This window comes from Sciurus vulgaris (genome assembly GCF_902686455.1).
Source record: "Sciurus vulgaris genome assembly, chromosome: 4".
NCBI classification, from domain to species: Eukaryota; Metazoa; Chordata; class Mammalia; order Rodentia; family Sciuridae; genus Sciurus; species Sciurus vulgaris.
This window is the reverse complement of record NC_136464.1, coordinates 161921249-161940089: the sequence shown is the minus strand read 5'-3', so window position 1 is coordinate 161940089 and position 18841 is coordinate 161921249. Positions and strand designations below refer to the sequence as shown.

Genomic DNA, 18841 nt, shown 5'->3' with positions numbered 1-18841 from the left:
TCCAGGAACTACTTCCCTTACAGGGATTGGCACTCAGCTTGGCCAGCTTGGGCTTCACCTTCTGCCTCACCAGACGGAAACAGACAGCACCTTCCCAAAGGGGCAGGAGGCAGGAGAAGGAGATCAGGGAAGGAACAGACTGCACTGGGCAGCAGGAGATGGGGAGGTGGGAAGTTAAACAGACAGGGAAATAGGTGTCTGAACAGTGTCTTGTTGCTTTCCTACACACTGTTTACCTTGCACGGTGAGGTATGCCGTGCTTTCCGTGGCACCCTTCTGGTTGGTAGCTTTGCACTGATAGACACCTTCATCCTCCTCTGTGACTCTTTCAATAAACAGTGTGCTGTTTCCCGGTCCTAAAATAATTCCTGAGGAGTGAGAGATGTTTAGATTAGTGAACCTGAAATGACAAACAAAACATCTACTACTGTAACTCAAGTGTCTTAGTTTTCTTATCGATCTGCATTTGGAGGAGGAAATCTGAGCTCTGGTTAACCTGGAGCAGCCTTGCTTATTTGTTCTCCCCCCCGTCCAGCTTTTCTGCTAGCACCTTCCCCACCCAGGAAAGTTGTGATCCCAAGCTGTGGCCATGTAGATAGTCCACTGGGTAGGCAGAAGTGAGGGGGAGCTGCCATTCCCTACTTTAAAGATGCAGATATCAAAAAATAGCATATCTAATACTACTACATTCGTTCCTACCTGGTGCTGAACCCCGTGCAACAAACATACCTTGACGTTCTCAACACCCTGTAAGGTATTGTCTTTTTTGCACATGATAAAACCGAGATTCCCCAAGGTTAAATAACTTGTCCAAGAGCATGCTTTTAATTGAAAGCACATTCGTGGCATATGGGTCAAAGGACATCATGTTTCATTTGTTATGTAGCCTGGCGAAGTGGCATAGCATAGTGGCAAAGAGGTTGGGCTGGGTTTGAATCCATGCCTTACCGCTACAAACTTTGTCACTTCAGGCAAGTTATGTAAACTTTCTAAGTTTCAGTTTCCTCAAGCTTAAGGTAAAAATGAAAGCAGTTTCTACTAATAAATGTAAAAACGAATGGCACAACATGGCATGTGGTAAATGCATAGTGTGATAGAAGGAGTACTAGGAATGTCCAGGCACCTGAAAAGCTTCAAGACACATAAAATATACAGAAAGTGTTTAATGAATGAGGTTGAGTAAATGTAGCGCAACCCACTACACAATCAAGTGCAAAGTCTGAGGAAGGGAGAGAGATCAACAGGATTGGAAGTAATCAGGGAAGGCTGTATGGAGGAGGTAGCCCTTGAGCAGAGGTGAAAGGAGAAAAGAAGGCCTGAGAAAAGGGGTGATGTTGAAATGAATATGCACCAAGGACTTGTTCTGGAATAGTAATAAAATGGGTCTGACCAGAGTATAGGCTGTGTTTTGTTAACTAGTTTCTGTCTGTCTGATTACAAAAGAGAGACTTAAAATAGAAATTTTGAGAAAGATTTAAAAGCATAAAAATGTAAAAAAGTGTAAAAATAAAAACATCAAGCACCTACAATCTCACCTCCTATCAGATGTTGTTCCTTTAGTATTTTTTGTAGTTGTAGATGGACAAATGCCCTTTTTTGTTTGTTTATTTTTTATGTAGTGCTAAGGATCAAACCCAGTGCCTCACTTGTGCTAGGCAAGTGCTCTGCCACTGAGCTACAGCCCCAGCCTCTTTCTTTAGTATTTTTAAGTGAACTTTCTTTTGCTTATTCTTATAACAAAAATTTTTGAGCTCCTGCTATGAACTAGACACATAATAAGTAGGCAAATAAAATTCTTGCCGAGATAGGGCTTAAATTCTAGTTTTGGAGAATTACTCCAAATAATATACTTTAAGTAGCAACAAAGTATGTGAAGAAAATAAACCAAATAAAGAGGATCATGGGTTAAGAAGGGTGAAGAGGCTATTTCATTTTTTAATTTATTTTTAGTTATGGGGATGGAACCCAGGATACCTGCATGCTAAACTCATACTCTACCACTGAGTTCCAACCTGAGCCACAGAGAAAACTATTTTAGATTGGGTGTTTAGAGAAGGCTCTTTTAGAAGGTGATGTTTGAGCAGAGACCTGCAACATAGAAAAGAATGAGCCATTCAAAGAGTTGGAAAATGACTTTTTGGCACAGGGAGTAGCAAATATATAGTCCATGAGGCAGGACAGAGATTGTCTTCAAAATGGGGGAAAGACTACTGTAGTTAGCACAAAGTAAGGCAGCAGAAGAGATGAAAACTAGGACTGGGGCTGTAGCTCACAGGCAGATCACTTGCCTAGCATGTGCATGGTCTGGTTTCCATCTCTGGGAAAAAATAAAAAGAAGAGATAAAAACTAGAACTAGGCAGAGCCCAGATCCTGCATGACCCTCTAGGCATGGCAACGGCTTAGGATTCAGTTCTGAGTGCAGTCAAAAGCCATTGGAGGTATGTAAGTCTGTATGGGGACCAGTTGGAAAATATGGGGAGTAGGTAGGTGGCTATTGAATTTGTCCAGTGAAAGACATGATACATGAGTAGCATTAGTTATTTGTATGTATCAAATTGTTTGTAATTTTAAATAACAATACAATTAACATCCTTAGGCATAAAGTGTTTTCTTTTTTGTATTTATAATTATTTCCTTAGGACACAGAATTGTAGGTCAGAAACTCTTGTTGCACATAACCAAAGCACCTACTTTGAGTATTGACTGGAAAAGGTGAGTTTTAAGGAGAACTTTGAAATCTTGGTTGAGGAGTACTTTTGATTCTTGGTTGAAAAAAGAGGGAGTCATGAAGATTTTTGAGCAGGGAAATGACATAATGGAAGTGATGTTTTAGGGAAGTTTAGTCTAGAAGGAGAATGCAGGATGGACTGGAATGAGGAAAGAGTGGCATCTGGAAGTCTGGCTCACTAGTTGTAATTCAGTCATGGAATGATGAGGCCTCCAACATGGATGACGGGAAAGGAAGTGGAGAGGAAGAAATGGAAACAGACACTTTGTAGAAACAATATGCAGGAACGGATGCTTTATTGGGTACAGGAATAGAAAGAGACGAATCCAAGATGTTTCTAATATTTTAAGCCCAGATAGTAGAAAAAAATGGGAGCTTTCCCCTGTAGCTTTGACTAAGTCACTGACATTCTTTGGAACTGTTTTCCCCATCTGTAAAATGAGAACAATACCTGCTTTGCCTGTTTCATGGTATTGTTATGAGGATCATTTGAAATAGTATAAGTGAAAGATTTGAAGCTTGGAAAAGTGTAGGGTATGTTAAAGTGCAATCATAGGAAGTGAAAGTGTGGCTTGGAGTACATGATGAGAGTCTTTGGGCATTTATGAGAGCAGCTATCTTGCTATGAACCATCATCTCCTTTGCAGGAAATCTGAAACTCATTTTTCTCTCACTCAAATCCCAATTTAAAGCTAAGATGGAAAAAAGTTAATGGACTTGGATTTTACCCAAGGAGACTTGTAATTATGGAAGGTGATAGGGCAGTAACAAGGATGCTAATGAGCTAACTTTGTGTCTGGCACAGATACCTCTTTGCATCACATGGAGGAGAGACGATAGGGTGGGAGGATGTTCAAAATCAAGGAGCAGAGCTTTTCCTTCTGATCTGCCTTCAGTTATGCTCTAACTAATGGCACAAAAACATTGATGCATCACCATCATATGGGCCACCCTGAACCCTCCTCAGGCCCTTCCTTATTCTCTATTCCTTTTATTTCCCTCTCACACCAATGGACAAGTTACTGTCCTTATTATCTTCTGTCCACACATAATTCACATTCTAATTTCTGCATTGCCTAACCTATTGAGCCTTGCTTTGAATGCAACAATCCTTATGATAGAGGTGAGGCTCTGTTCCATCAAAGAACACATTTTTAACAAGTATTTCATTTATGGCTTAATTTTAATTCTTGTGTTATAGTTACTTTCAAAAACTTAAAATGCATAGAAGTATTATAACCCATGTACCCACCATTGAGATGATCAGATGTCAACATTTTGCTATATTTGATTTAGACCCCTTATTCTCCCTTATATAAATTAAAATTTATACTTTTATCTTTTCCTTTACCCTTTCTCTAGAGGTATCATTGTACTGAAGTTGGTACATATCATTCTCATGCATGTTTTCATACTTTTTGTGAATAGGTGTTTATATACAATATGTAATATTATTTTGTGTTTAAAAATTCTAAATGGATGCATACAGTGTACATCCCTTTTCAACTTGTTTTGTTCTATTCATTAATGTTTTAATTTTTATCCTTTTTGATACATGTAAATGGAGTTCATTTTAAAACTAATATGTAATATTCTATTGTATAAAAAGGCCACAGATTTTATAAATACACTTCTCTACTGTGGGATAGTTATAGGTTTTTTTATTTTTTTCTTTAAAAAGAAGACTACAATGAACATCTCACACAGTATTGTGCACCTTGTTATACACACATTTCCTTGTGCTGGTTCATAGGGTGTACACATTTTCAGTTCTACCAATTATTACCAAAGTGTCTTCTAAAATAAATCAATTTATATCTGAACCACAAATAAGAGCTTCCCATTCCCATGCATTTATCAATACTTGGCGTTATCATACTTTTTAAGTAATGGCAAAATGTGTGAGAAATGTATGTTGCTGTGGGTTTTAATCTGCATTTCTCTGATTACTAGTTAGGTAGAACATTTTAATTGGCCAGGCTTTTTCTGTTCATTGCTTGGTCATATCCTTTGCTCATTTTTCTTTTGGCTTATTTGTCTTTTTCTCAATGATTTTTAGGGTTCTTATATGTTTTGGATACTACTCCTTTGTTGGTTAATTATGTTGCTAGTCTTCTCCAATTCTATAAGCAGTGTTTTTAAGTTCTTTTATGATGAAATTTTAACTTAAAGCCTTTTAAATTTTAGTGTAGTCAAATTGAATACTTTCTATTGTAATTTGTTATTTTTATTACTTGCTTTAAAAATCTTTTCCTAGGGCTGGGGAGATAGCTCAGCTGGTAGAGTGCTTGCCTTGCAAGCACAAAGCCCTGAGTTCGATCCCCAGTACCGAAAAAAAAAAAAGACAAAAAAAAAAAAAAAAATCTTTTCCTATTGCTGGGCATGGTGGTGCATGCCTGAAATCCCAGTGACTTGGGAGGTTTAGGCAGAAAGATCACAAGTCAAAGGTGAGATGCTGTCTCAAAATTAGGAAAAAAAAAAAAAAAAAAAAAAGGTGGAGGTTGGGATGTGGCTCAGTGGTTAAGCACCCCTGGGTTCAATTCCTGATACCAGATAAAAACCCAAACAAAAACTTTTCTTATTAGGATGTCATAAAGCATTCCCTTTTTATACTTTTTTTTTTCATAAAATATGTTTAAAAGATTTATTTAGAGTTATGTTTTTCCTTATTTGGTTTTTAAAATTTACCTGGATTTTCTTTTGGGAAGGGGGTATCTTTATGGTGTAAGGTAAAGATCTAATTTTTACCATATAAATAACCAGTTATTTCATTATCAATTACTGAATAATCTCTTCTTTTCCTACTGAGTTGTGATACCAGCTTCATCAGATACCATGTCTCCATGTACCAGTGGTTTTGTTTCTAGGCGCTTTGTTCAATGACCTGTTAATCTATGCCCGGACGACATCGTTTATGATATCTTGATAATACATATTGATATCTGGTAAGGCCTGGCTTCTTTTTTTTCAAAATGGGCTTGTTTTTTCCTGGCTCTTTATTTTTAAAATTTTAATGTTGTTATGCAGAATGGTGTTGGGTTCTTTGAGGGACTGCTCTGTCTGAATTTTCTTTTTTTTTTGTTGGTTGTGAGTCATTAGAAGTAACACATAGGACTCATAATCATGATGCTCTGCATTGTCTTGCTGAGATGATAAATTGTATGCCTGTCTGCTTCTAGAGGGTTCACTTAAGTCATTTCCATGTGCTTGTTTATGTATTTCCATGGCTTCAGAGAGTGAATACAGATTTCTTCAACCACTAAAAGCATAATAATTCCTGTGCAAACTCAGTATTTATTTCTCTTTAAGAAGTCGTATCTGATTGGACCAACAGGGCATATAGCAAAACTTGCAAATGTACCTGTCTTCAGAGAGCCAGGCATATAACAGAAATGAGTTGGAGTGGGAGGGTTGCCTATGCAGCATAGAAGGCCTGTCTTCCATCTAAAAGTGGAAACCTCTTCTTAACTCCTGCCAATTGGGAATTTGAGTCTAGGCATATCTTGTGATTTTTAAAGAAAAGGCAGAAATCTGAAAATTTTATGTTAAGCTTGTGATTTTTAAATAAAATATTAACCAAATTCACTTATTTAAGTTTATTGAGGTCAATAAAATATTGATGCCAGATAGTTTAAGTACAATTTTGATTTAGAGAATGTACATAGGGATAAACTTTTCTATTTTTGTTAAGGACCTTCATGATCTGGTCTCTGCCAGTCTTCCTAGTTTCAGTGCCAATTACCTCCCTAAATGGATTCTTTTTATTTTATTTTTATTTTATTTATTTATTTATTTATTTTAATTAAAAATCATAAATTTACATAGGGCAATGTTGTTTGATTCATTCTGTTATTTTTTTCCCTTCCCCCCACCCCTCCCACCCCTCTTTTCCCTCTGTACAGTCCTTCCTTCCTCCATTCTTACCACCCTCCTTATCCCTAACCCTAGACCTAACCCTAACCCTAACGCTAACCCCTCTTACCCCCCCTTATATGTCCTCATCCGCTTATCAGCGAGATCATTCGTCCTTTAGTTTTTTGAGATTGACTTATCTCACTTAGCATGATATCCTCCAATTTCATCCATTTGCCTGCAAATGCCATAATTTTATCATTCTTCATGGCGGAGTAATATTCCACTAAATGGATTCTTAATATGAGCCATGCTGATCAATTTGCAGTTCATGACAAGCCTCAGTGACTTTATACCCTGTTAAGGGTCAAGTTACTTGTCCTTTGATATTCAAGGATTAGCTACTTTGGAAAGCATCTTCTGGTTTTCTTGAACCTCTTCTCTGTTACTCTTATATCACTTTGTACATGCCCCTACTTTGGCACTTACCATTTTGTAATCAAATTGCTGACTTTCTTTATATATACATACATACACACACACACACACACACACACACACACACACACACACACACACACACACACACATATATATTTAGTTGTAGGTGGACACAATACCATTATTTTATTTTTGTGCGGTGCTGAGGATCGAACCCAGGGCCCCATGCATACTAGGCAAGTGCTTTACCACTGAGCCACAACCCCAGCCCAAATTGCTGATTTTCTTATCTGCCTATTCCACAGTGTGCTCCTGGAGGAGCCTCCTTACTTAGTCTTCAGTGTCTAGCTAACCTCCAGTAACTAAGGAAACAACCAAATGAATCAAGACAGTGGAAAATGGAAGTATAGGGGTTGGAGGATGAGAGTAAGTTTTGTGATCTTTGCTTAAAATTATGAAGCTATGTTAGGCATTAAATCTAACACCCTAAGTGGTAGTGTTGACTGATGACCTGCAGTGTGTCCCTCTCTCCTCAGAATTTGTCAGGTTGGATGTCAGTTAATTTTGTCATCTTAGGGTTTAAAATGCCCAGTTCCTAGGACTTAGAAATGCAAACTCTGGTGATTTCGCAGGTTTCATTAGCCCCAAAGAGACAATACTATACACAGGGTTGTTTTTGTAGGAACCGGTAATGTACTCTAAGATATTCTGATGACAAGTCTCAGTGTAAGGACTTGATTGACATATTGCGTTATTTGCTAGTAGTAATTGTGGATCAGTTTGTGAACATGTTGGATTAAGTATTTATCCATGAGCTGTGGTCTAAATTTTAAATGTTTACAACTCTTTAGTATTTTCAAGGGACTTTGTAAATAATTTATTTTTTCTCATTATACTTTAAGGTGAAGGTCATTGGCTATAAAACCTTGGCTATCAACTACAACTATCTATAAATTATAAAACACACAGAGAGATATGTGTGCACACACGTGTTTATACTCCTGACTCAATAAATTTGTATGGTATATTCAGATTTACCATAGCTTATCTATAAGGATGGATTTGTTTATACTGCAGATATAACCAACTCACCTATAGTGGTTTTTTTGTGCATGATAATTGAAGTTGTACTGAATTTATAAATAGCATTTCTAATGACCATTTTAAGACAGAAATACTTCTGCAATGCAAAGAGGTCAAAATCAAGAAAACATTTTTCTATCAATATGGGAATAGCAAAATAAATTTTAGGAATACATACCATTAAAACAATGTGTATTGACATAAAAAGACCACCAAGATATATTTAATGATACAAGCAAGTTCAATAGTATCCTCTTAATTCAGTTTTAATCCCAGAGATGGTAGCTTTCCCATAGAATGCCACTGCCAGTCACTCATTGTAATTCATTATTTTATTTTAATTTTCATCCTAGTGGTTACTGTAGGATTGTGTACTATATGCTTATAATTTTGTTTAAGTTTATTGCCTGTGCATTGTTCCCAGCACTAGTTTATGCCTCTCATGTGATTTTGCTAAAAGATGGAGTGTATCTTAGGTAGCATATGAGTTTTTTTTCTTTAGTCATGCAGTCTTCAGTATAAGTAGGAATTTGTAGACTGGGGATTGAGCCCCCTTCTACTTTAAGAGTTCAGTCAGTGGCTGTTAGTTTTGGGGTTAGTGTCTTTAGACAGGTTAGAAGTCCCTGTGATGACTCCTGAGAGAGTGCACCTCCCCATCTGCAGATTCCCGTATCTCTTTATTTCTCTTCTGTTTTCTTTGTCCTCCATTTTTTTTCCCCTCTGCTGTTGATTTTTGGAGCATTAACTGCTCTTTAGACCAAGTGGACTACTGACCATGGCCATGCTCAAAGTATATCCCATGTGTTGTAAGAGGTCAGAGAGAGAATTGAAAGAAGTTAATTCACAGTCAAAAAGAAATGCCTTGGCTGGGGATATAGCTCAGTTGGTAGAGAGCTTGCTGTGCATGCACAGGGCTGTGGGTTCAAGGCTCTGGGTACAATCCCCAACACCACAAAAAAAAAAAAAAAAAAAAAACATCCTTGGGTGTTGAGGGCAACAGTGGTAGACCATGTGCTTAGCATGTACAAGACCCTGGGTTCCAACCCTAGCACCCCAAAGAAAGGGGGGGGGAAAGAGAGAGGGAGAGAGTATGGGATTTCCATTTTGGATTATGAAATAGTTGTGGAACTACATAGTACTAATGGTTGTATGTCATTGTGGATGTACATAGTGTCATTGAACTTGGTAGAAAGTTGTCATTAAAATGGTAAAATTTATGCTATATGTATTTTGCTACAATTAGGAAGGAAAAAAAAGGAAAGTCTTTCTAAAACGATTCCCATGCTGGGTGTGGAGGTGCACCCCTGTAAACCCGGCGACTTGAGTGGCTGAGGAAGGGATATTTCAAGTTTGAGGCTACCCTCACAACTTAGTGAGGACCTAAGCAACTTAGTGAGACCCTGGCTGAAAATGAAAATTTTTAAAAGCTGTATGGGGATGTAGCTCAGTGGTAAAGTGCCCCTGGGTTAAATTCCCCAGTACCATATAAACAAACAAACACTAAGTAAAATAAAAATAAACAGTACAAATTAAAATAAAATGATGTCCACACTGGGAAAATTCTTTTCTATTTCTCACATTCTAAAGTTTCATTTGCAAATTGAAGAGAACTTAAAACCCCATACACAACCAAACAACCAACTAGCAGGGGTTCCTGCTGATCATATGCCTATGTTTGTGTTGTCCAAAATGTGATCCCTGAGGTGGCTTTTACTGTGACCAGCAGCTTTCAGAAGGCTCTTATGGGCTGAATAGGAATGAGGATGTTATGCTGAGAAATGTAGTCAGGAAATTTGCTTTGGACAAAGCATTAGGGTATGATATGGTACATGATGCTATGTACGTTTGTACATCTGTAGGTATGTACAAAGCCTAAATAAACTGAAACTTATAAGTAAAGAATATATTTGGGAGCTAAGATTGATTCTACATAAATAGTTTCTATTGATTTCCAATTCAAAATGGGTTACGTCTGGGTTACTTTACTTTTCTGAATGTGAACTATCGAATTCTCCAGCTCTACTTTTCATTTTCTTGAACTAGCCAAATATTAAGAAGTAATTGCAGAACTGCAGGAAGTGAATAAAGTAACATTTTTGTTTTTTCACCATCTTGAGACTGGTTAAAGTCAGGGTTCCTCTGCTGACTGAGGTCAGGTTTGTAGCTCTGAACTTCAGCAATGCCAACAAATTATGTTTTCTGTGCAGTTACCCAGCTCACTCTTTTATTTCTACTTCTTTCTCCTCACCTTCTAAAAGGAAGTTTATCCTTGGAAAAGAACTAAGCCTTAATTCTGCACTGGTCCAGGCTGTCACTCACATTTTATTGTTGTCAGAAGTACAAATAAAATTTGAGGATCTATTTTGAGGTCTCAGCAGGAGAGAAGAGCTATTTCACTATCTGCTATGGAAGTTTGCTTCTTCTTGGTCCGGATAGAGATCCCTCTGACTCTGATGACATATGTTGAAGAGAAAGGACCAGCAAGCATTATAGCTTAGCCAGCACACCAGCAGATCAACTGTGGCCTCAGTGGATATGGTAAGAGCCACAGGCTACCTTCACACGCATTGCCCTATGCATACCTGGGAATCATGAACATCTTTATTTTCTCCTATAATAGTTCTTCATTCATTGTGTACCATAGGGTATATTTCACAAGAAATAAAAGGCAGTTACCTACTGTCTTTACTACTTTACTACTGCCAGTTACCTACTGTCAGTAGGTATACTCAAATTTTACAAATTACAATTGAAATTTTTTTTGATAATTGAAATTTCTAAATTTCATTATTGCTATGAAATCAAGCAAAACTGCCAATTCTAATAGTCCAGGGTTGAAGGTGGTCAGTTTTATCATACCTGGGCATTAACATTCTCATTAGCGTCTTCATTTCTCTCTTTTTCCTTAAGATTTTTTCTGTATCTGTTCAAACCACTTTACAACCTACAGATGATTCTGTTCCCTCCTTACGTACGAGAATGAGCATGGTGCTTACAAATACACATATACGGTGTCTGGGATAGGTGGTGACAGGAAAGATGTTTCTTTCAGGTCAGTAGGTAAATACTTAGTCCTGGTAACCAAGAAGATCCCATTTAATGTATATTAATCACTGGGTTAAAGTGATTCTCTCCTGCTCCAGCCTCAGTCTATTAAAGACACAATTTATTCTTTCTCAACTCTGTTGTTCCAATACTACTGCTTTTACTTTCAAAATATAAAAATGTTTCACTCTTACAGAAATTTAGTTTAAATAATAGTTAGACGACAGTTTCTGGTTCAGGCAGGCTTTACCAAAAATATCTCAGATCAATATTGCCTTATGTTCTCTTACATAGTTTGAAAGAGAACATTTTAATGATTTTCAGAAACTCCATTTCCTCTGCACAATCATTTGTATCAGTGCAAACCTAGATAGGCCTGCTACTGTATCAACTTTGCAAATATATCCTTAATCCTTATAGTGCCACTACAAAGTGGGTTGCCACCAAGCTGCCCTTGGGGCACTCACTCAATCATGTCACAGGTTAGGACCTCAGTGTAAAATCTGGGAAGGGTATGAGGTAGAAAGATGACTTTTGATTATTTTGAAGGAGCTAGTCCCTCAAGCAAGTGATCTGGAGAAGTAGTAAAGACACTCAGGGTCTCAGTTTCTTTTAGATGACTTCATATCATTGTCCCAAGTCTGGGTGCAAACCTTAACCATTCTTAGCCCGACAGAAATAAATTTTTCTTTTTCTATTTTTAAGAGTAGAATTTATTTATTTATTTAGTGGTGCTGGGGATGGAACCCAGGACCTTATACAGGCTAGGCAAGTGCTCTACCACTGAGCTACAGCCCCAGCAGAAATGAATGTTTCCTAAAGGAGCTGTGGTGTGTGATAACCCCTGGGAACCAAACCAAACTTAGAGCTGTCAAATAGAATTCATCTTCAAGTTGGAACGTGTGTGTTGTCTCTGGATATTGATTCCTTCATGCTGCTGCGTTTTTCTTTCCAATCACTGTCCCTTGTATTAAATTCATTCTAGCTTCTCTTTTTTCCTGTCTTGTCAAGGAATATGTCTCCTATCACCTTACTCTGTCAACATTTTTGTACCCTATCAGGCCCTCCTAATGGTTCCTAGTTCTAGTTTGGAGACTGTACTGCTTTTATTACCTCTCCCAAATTCTCTTTTATTTCTTATCTTTCTTCTGTTCTGTATATTTATCTAAGAATTATTAAAAACCTACTGTATACTCAGTATTAAAATAGCAAAATTAAAGCACAAAGATAGCATAAAGATGCATTTTTTCAGTTATCTAATGTATTAAAGATTTTTAAAATTAAATTTATTTTCAAACTTATACATAGAAAAGTGTACATATTAAAAATTATATACATTAATGAGATACCATGTGGTGTTTTGATACATGTATACATTGTGTAATGTTTAAATCAGGTTAAACAGGCCTGTGTCCTCAAACATCATTTCTTGAAGGAATTTGTGTGTGTGTGTGTGTGCTGGGGATGGAACCCTAGAACTTTGCTCATGCTAGGCAAGTACTTTACAACTGAGTGACATCCCCAGCCCTTTAAGCATTTATCATTTCTTCATGATTAAAGCTTTCTGTATGTTTTCTTTCAGCTTTTTGAAGTGTAGTTTCATCATTATTTTCTATAGTTAACCTATTGTGCAACAAGCACACCAGAATTTTTTACTCCTAACGTAATTTAGTACCCATTGATCAACCTGTCCTCATGTCTCATATTATGAGCTGAGCTATAGGGCCTGCACCTCATGTCTCATATTAAAGATATTTTAATCCTGTCATTGAGTCATAGTACTTGTCCCCTTTATTCATCTTACTCCATTTTTTAAACCATTTGACATGATGATAATAAATAAACCAGGACACACATGGTTGGTGCTTGAAGAAGCTGTATTTCATTGAAACATATACGTAACTTGTTACCCAAGTTTTTCACTGCTATATTTCTAGAGCCTAGCACTGTACCAGACGCAAAGCAGCACCTTATAAATATTTGTTGAATCAGTAAATAGATGAGTGTTGGGCTGATCTGACATGAATTCTAGACCTTTTAAAACTTAAAAGTGACAACATTTGGCTTCAAAATTGTTAACTTAATACATGGCATGTCTAGTTTTTAAAAATGTTCCATTTTTAAAATATGCTTTACGGTGTTTAAAAATATGCTTTACATAAACTAATGTCTTCCAGAGACTTCCATGTTTAAGAGTGAGGAATGAGGAGATATTTGTTGTTTTTAGGTCCTTTAAAACTAGTGCTCTTGTGATTAATGTGAACTAATGCTTAGTTCCACATGCTCAGTGTTCAGAGTAAAACTGTTGACTTCAGAGTCAAACTCTTCTGGGTTAAACTTGGTGCCCTGCCCATTAACTCTGACCTGAGCTTACTTATTTCTCCTATTTCAGCTTTCTCATCTTCTAGTCTACAAAATAGGTGTAATCGTTCAGCACTTCTTATTAAATTATTAGGGTAAAAAAATTAATATCAGTAAAATAAGAGCAGTGCTGGCCACTTAGTTGGTGCTTGGTAAGAAAATTGATCTGTGAAATGCATTTAACAACAGTACCTAATTCATGTGATAGTTATGAAAAATATTTTCATTATTTTTTGGTAATGGGGATTGAAACCAGGGGCACTTTACCCCTGAAATATATCCCAACCCTTTAAAACAAATTTTTAAAAAAATTTTTTCAGACAGGGTCTTGCTAAGTTTCTGTGGCTAGCTTCAAACTTGTGAGTCTCCTGTCTCAGCCTTCTGAGTCACTGGGATTACAGGTGTGTGTCACTACTCCTGGCAATAATTGTGAAAATTAAATGAGAGATTTCTAGCACACATGCATAGTACCTTGGTGCCTGGTGAATGCTTCATAAATTTTTATGATCATTCTTAGATATATCTTAATATGTCTTCTTTACTGTCGGTAAAGTTTTTTCGAAATAAGCACACATAAAACCAGAGACCAACTGAGTGACACACTGAATGGCATGAATCAAAAGAGACCCAGACATTTGAAGAAAATAAGAATCCCTGTTCTGGAATGTGAGAGAAGGATCCCTGGTAATAAGAATTAGAGTGGGGCAAGAAGAACTCAGTAAGAGGAAGGAGAGTTTTTCAAGCAGAAATCAAAGGAACCTGCAGTTCAGAGGGCTGAGGGAAGCAGAGGAGAAAGGCAAGAGCAGGGATAAATGGGCGGCAGGGGCGGGGGACATCAGTGGCAAAATGAGGCTGGGGAGAGCCTGCTGTTGCCCCAGTTGGGCAGTGGCCAGCATGATGTACAGGGCTCCTTCCCTTCTTGTTTGGATCTCCCTGGCAGAGGTGGCCTCTCCCAGCCCCTGTGCACATACCTTCCTTTGCCTGCACACTTTTTGTTCCTGCTTGATGCCCTTTGGCCCAAGAATTTACTACTCAGCTTTCGTAACACTTTCTTGAGATTGCATTTCTTCTGGAGAATGACTGTGTCCCCCTGAAAGCTTTTTCCTGAAAGGAAATGAGGAGGGAGGAAAATGCTCCAACTACCCTGAGGTCTTTCAGCAGGCACTTTCTGGCCACTGGAGCGTGAGCTCTTGTGCGTGCCCTGCTTCCTCTTGCATATTTTCTTTGGAATGGGGACGAGTCATCATTTAACAAATAACAACGATAGTGGACCGGATCCTATCATGGATCCAAGGCTCCTAAGATTCTTTTGGTACAGAGATCCTTTTTGAACTGCTAGGCTTCCTATAAAAGATATATCTCAGGTCTCTAAAGGATACATACATACCTTATTCTTAGGTCTTTTTGTTTGTTTATTTGTTTTTAAACTTAGTCTGTCCTCAATAGCTGACTGTATAATGAACTATTTTTCAGGCTTTTTAGGCTGGATTTGATGTACGTTCCTTTTAGCTTTGGAATACTGATGAGTTAAGGAGGATCACGTTAGTTACCTATAATTGTTATCCATAGGTTTGTAAAAAGAAATAACCACAGAACAGTTGGCATTTTTGAAGATAACTGTATCTACGGACATGAGGGTCATAATCATGGAGCTTACTGTGCTGGTTACCACATTTGTTGCCTCAAATGGAAATATTGTATATGAAACTTTGTAAGACCTATATACATGTAAAAATAAGATTATCTCCAAGAAATTAAGAAGTTCCTTTCCAAAAGGATATAGTAGGTTTAAAGACTAAATACAGAGAAAAGAGATATAAAGTATAGTTGAATTTAATAAATGCTAAAAGCATATTAGGGTGATATTTACAAAGATTTTGCAGAGTATTTATATGAGATCTGCTTTAGATATTCTTCAGGGGGTAGATATCTTTTTTATTTTTAGAGTTTTTGACATTTGAGCTAACTTATTAGCTCTTGATACCTTCCAGTGAGTTCTGACAACTCATGGGCCAATTTCTGTATAAATGAGGTGGGTCAGAAGGTGGCATTTACTAAGCTGTGACTATGGGCCAGGATAGTTATGTTAACTCACTTAAACCTTATCACATCCCTGTGAAAATCAGCACTATCCTGATTTTATAAATAAGGAAATAGGGGCTCAGAGAGTAGAACAAGTGAGTTGCCCAAATTCTTACATGACTCATGAATACTGGGCCTAAAACTCTGATCTCCCAAGCACTTCATAAAATCTTTCTTCTGTTTGTGTAACTGCCTGGACGCATTCTTTTGCCATGTCTTTCCTCTATTCCCATAATGGTCCTGAGCTTTTAAATTTGGTTTAATTCATATCCAAGGTATGAAAACTGAACTTAGGTCAAATTTACTTTTTCAAAGATGCACTCATCATCATACATTGATATTTCATAAAATATATTTGTGATCAAGCAAGTTTGGGGAATACAGAATTAAAACCAGCTTACCACATCTCTTTACTGCAGAACTTCTTGGGTCTTTAATATGCTAAATGGACTGTGAATCTCTAAGGGAAGGATATTACATACATTCTTTTATAAGCTGTTTATTGTTCATATATTCATTCTTCCTTTTATTGTGGTGGAATATCTCAAGGGGTTCGAAATTTTCCATGGAACTACCCATCTTGGTAGTGTATCATTTTGGGTAAACCACTTTACCTCTTTAGTCAATTTTCTATTTGCCATATTGGACTAAAGATATTCTAAAGGTCTCTTTGGCTTTAAAAATTCTTTATAGGCTCTGTCCCAAATCTAGGCATTTGCCCAGCCAAATGAACTTGCTAAGTATAGAGTACAATTTTCTGAAAACCATTCATTCATTATTTGCCATATACTGTGCTAGGTTCTGAGGATATAAAGATAAAAATAGGGCTAATAAGATTAACTGTTCTCAGGAGGGGGAATACATATCAACCGATGATTTAAAAATAATATAGTAAGAAAACAGAAGAAATAGATTAAAATATAGACACATATGAAGTGATGATTATATATATTTTTAAAATCTCAATAAAAGAGAAGTTGGAGTATTCATAAGTAATAAAGACTTATGGAGGAGCTACCTTCTCCTTGTAGAGTTGAGTAAGGCCTTGTAGAGGGAGAGCACCAAATCTGGGTCTTGGGGTGGGTAGGCATCAAACAAAGAGGAAGTAGGCAGAGGGGGCATAAGAACAAAAAAAGCACAGTGGTTTGAAGCAGCATAATGTGGGCAGTGATCTGTAAAATGCAGGGGAGGTTTAGCATGGACTTGCAGTAGGCACGGCTAGTTGCTGAGGGCTTTCTGTGTCAAATGCTTGAACTTTGTCAGATAACGTGATGGGGAGCGAGCAGGAGACCTAAGTAGGTAGGGAAGTGACATAGGCACAGCTGCATTTTATAGAGCTGTGTGGAAAATAGAAAAGAGAGGGAGGGAGACAAGTTCCACATGACTACAGATGTTAAGGACAACTAATGAGCACCTGAACCAATAGAATAATAGGGCAGCAGAAGAAAGGATAGATTTAAGAAACATTTAGTATTTGGTAGGTACAAGCTACTCAGTCTGGTGATAGACTAGATGAGAAGGGCAAAGGTGAGTTGTCACCTTTTAGTTTGGATAATTAAGTATATGAAGTCAGCATTATAGGTGCTACTTTGTGGAGAAAAATTATGTGATGTGATTGGCTTGGGATCTGTGAAGTATAAGGCCTTTCTAAGACATTAATCATTATCTAAAAATTTGGAGTTATTATACCACAAACTCATCCTGTGCAAATGGAGGTTTCAGTTTGAGTAGAGGGCTCACATTTAAGGATCATTTAATGTTGCCACTTACTTGATTTAGGTTGTTGGAATATTGCAACTAAATGGCAGTGTATTTTATTTTATATTTTATTGTATTTCATGGTGCTGGGCATCAAACCCAGGGCCTTGATGGTGCCAGGCAAGTGGTAACTTTGGTTTTAATATAAATGTAATTACTAATCAAAAATATAAATAAATTCAAACGAATCTTACTTAACCACAGCATCATGAGGTTGGCAATAGATGGTGTTAATATTTACATACTGGTTTAAGTTCTAGTTGTTTTTAAGAATATTTATTGTTGAAAAGAAGTGCATAACAACTAGTTTTGAAATTTTTTACCAGTATGAAAAATAGCCTTCTTTTCTCAATCATTAAAATTAGTGTTGATGAATTTAAAATTATAAATCTACTTCTGTGAACTTCATTCATGCTAGATGTTCAAAGCTCTGTAATAGCTCAAGCCAAGAAGTTAACTCCTCACTTTCCCAGGTGTCATTTCTCTTTCAATGAACTATGAAAGCATTACAATTGATAGGATCTTTTATAGAGTTAGGAATGTGGGCCCCATAAGAACCAGCTTAACAAATCCTCTCTGGAAATTGACACAAGTATGAACCTAGTTTTTGCAGCTCTGTTAGCAGGTAGCTCTAGATGTAGAAGTAGATGATAGGAAAGTGAGGGGGAAGGGGTGTGGGGAAGGATGAGGAAAAAATGCAAGGAAAAAACAAATCTCTTACCAGGTTCTTGTTGTATTTTGTGGTTGTTTTTAAACCAAGTGATCTGAGGCTCAGGGACACCATGAGCTTGACAGTCTAAAGTGGTAGAGCTGCTGATGGCTACCGTGTGATCACTGAGGTTTCGCAGGAGGTGTGGCGCTTCCTGATCTAGTGAGGGAAGAAAGGGATTTGTGATTATTTGTCAATTTTACTTTTATTGCATATGCATAACAACATTTTAAATATACACAGAAATAGCAAAACTCAAGGTTTCATTTGCATTTGGTCCCTTTTTTCTTCAGTAGTTAATCTACTGCTTCCTCTTTAGTAAGATGCTATAATAAATTGAAATGTGTTAGAACACAGCAAATTCAAGGACTAGATTCTGTATATTTAGATTTTAATAGAAAGGTCTTTGCCTGGCCAACTGGTTTCCTTCACCCTCACCCCGACCCTGTTTTTTCCCCACATTTTGAGAGAGAAGAGTTTTTCTAAAATGCAAAGATCTTGTGTAGTTTTAGGAATTCAGAAAAATGTGATTTTGTATATAGGATTATAATAAATTTTTACATTAATGGATAGTGTTATAGATACGCTAATACAATTTCATAGTCCCCTCCCATTTTTTTTTTTTTTTTTTTTTTTGGTGCTGGAGATTAAACCTAAGGATTTGTGCATGTTAGACATGCACTCTACCATTGAGCCACACCCCCAGCCCAATTTTGTATGTATTTTTGTTGATGTTTGTGAGTGTGCGTTTGTGTTTCTCTGTAACCTAAATTCTAAGGCA

At 37.1% G+C, this 18841-nt stretch overlaps 1 protein-coding gene across 2 annotated transcripts in view; it reads right to left on the bottom strand.

Moving 5' to 3' along the window:
- FLT1 (fms related receptor tyrosine kinase 1) overlaps positions 1 to 18841 on the bottom strand; it is a 170865-nt gene that overhangs the window by 53241 nt on the left and 98783 nt on the right. For both annotated transcript variants that reach the window (XM_079138566.1, XM_079138564.1), the window contains exons 14-15: positions 18073 to 18219; positions 237 to 368 (exon numbers count right to left, since the gene is read on the bottom strand). In XM_079138566.1, the coding sequence (XP_078994692.1) occupies positions 237 to 368; positions 18073 to 18219 (279 nt within the window). The remainder of the gene's footprint in view (positions 1 to 236; positions 369 to 18072; positions 18220 to 18841) is intronic.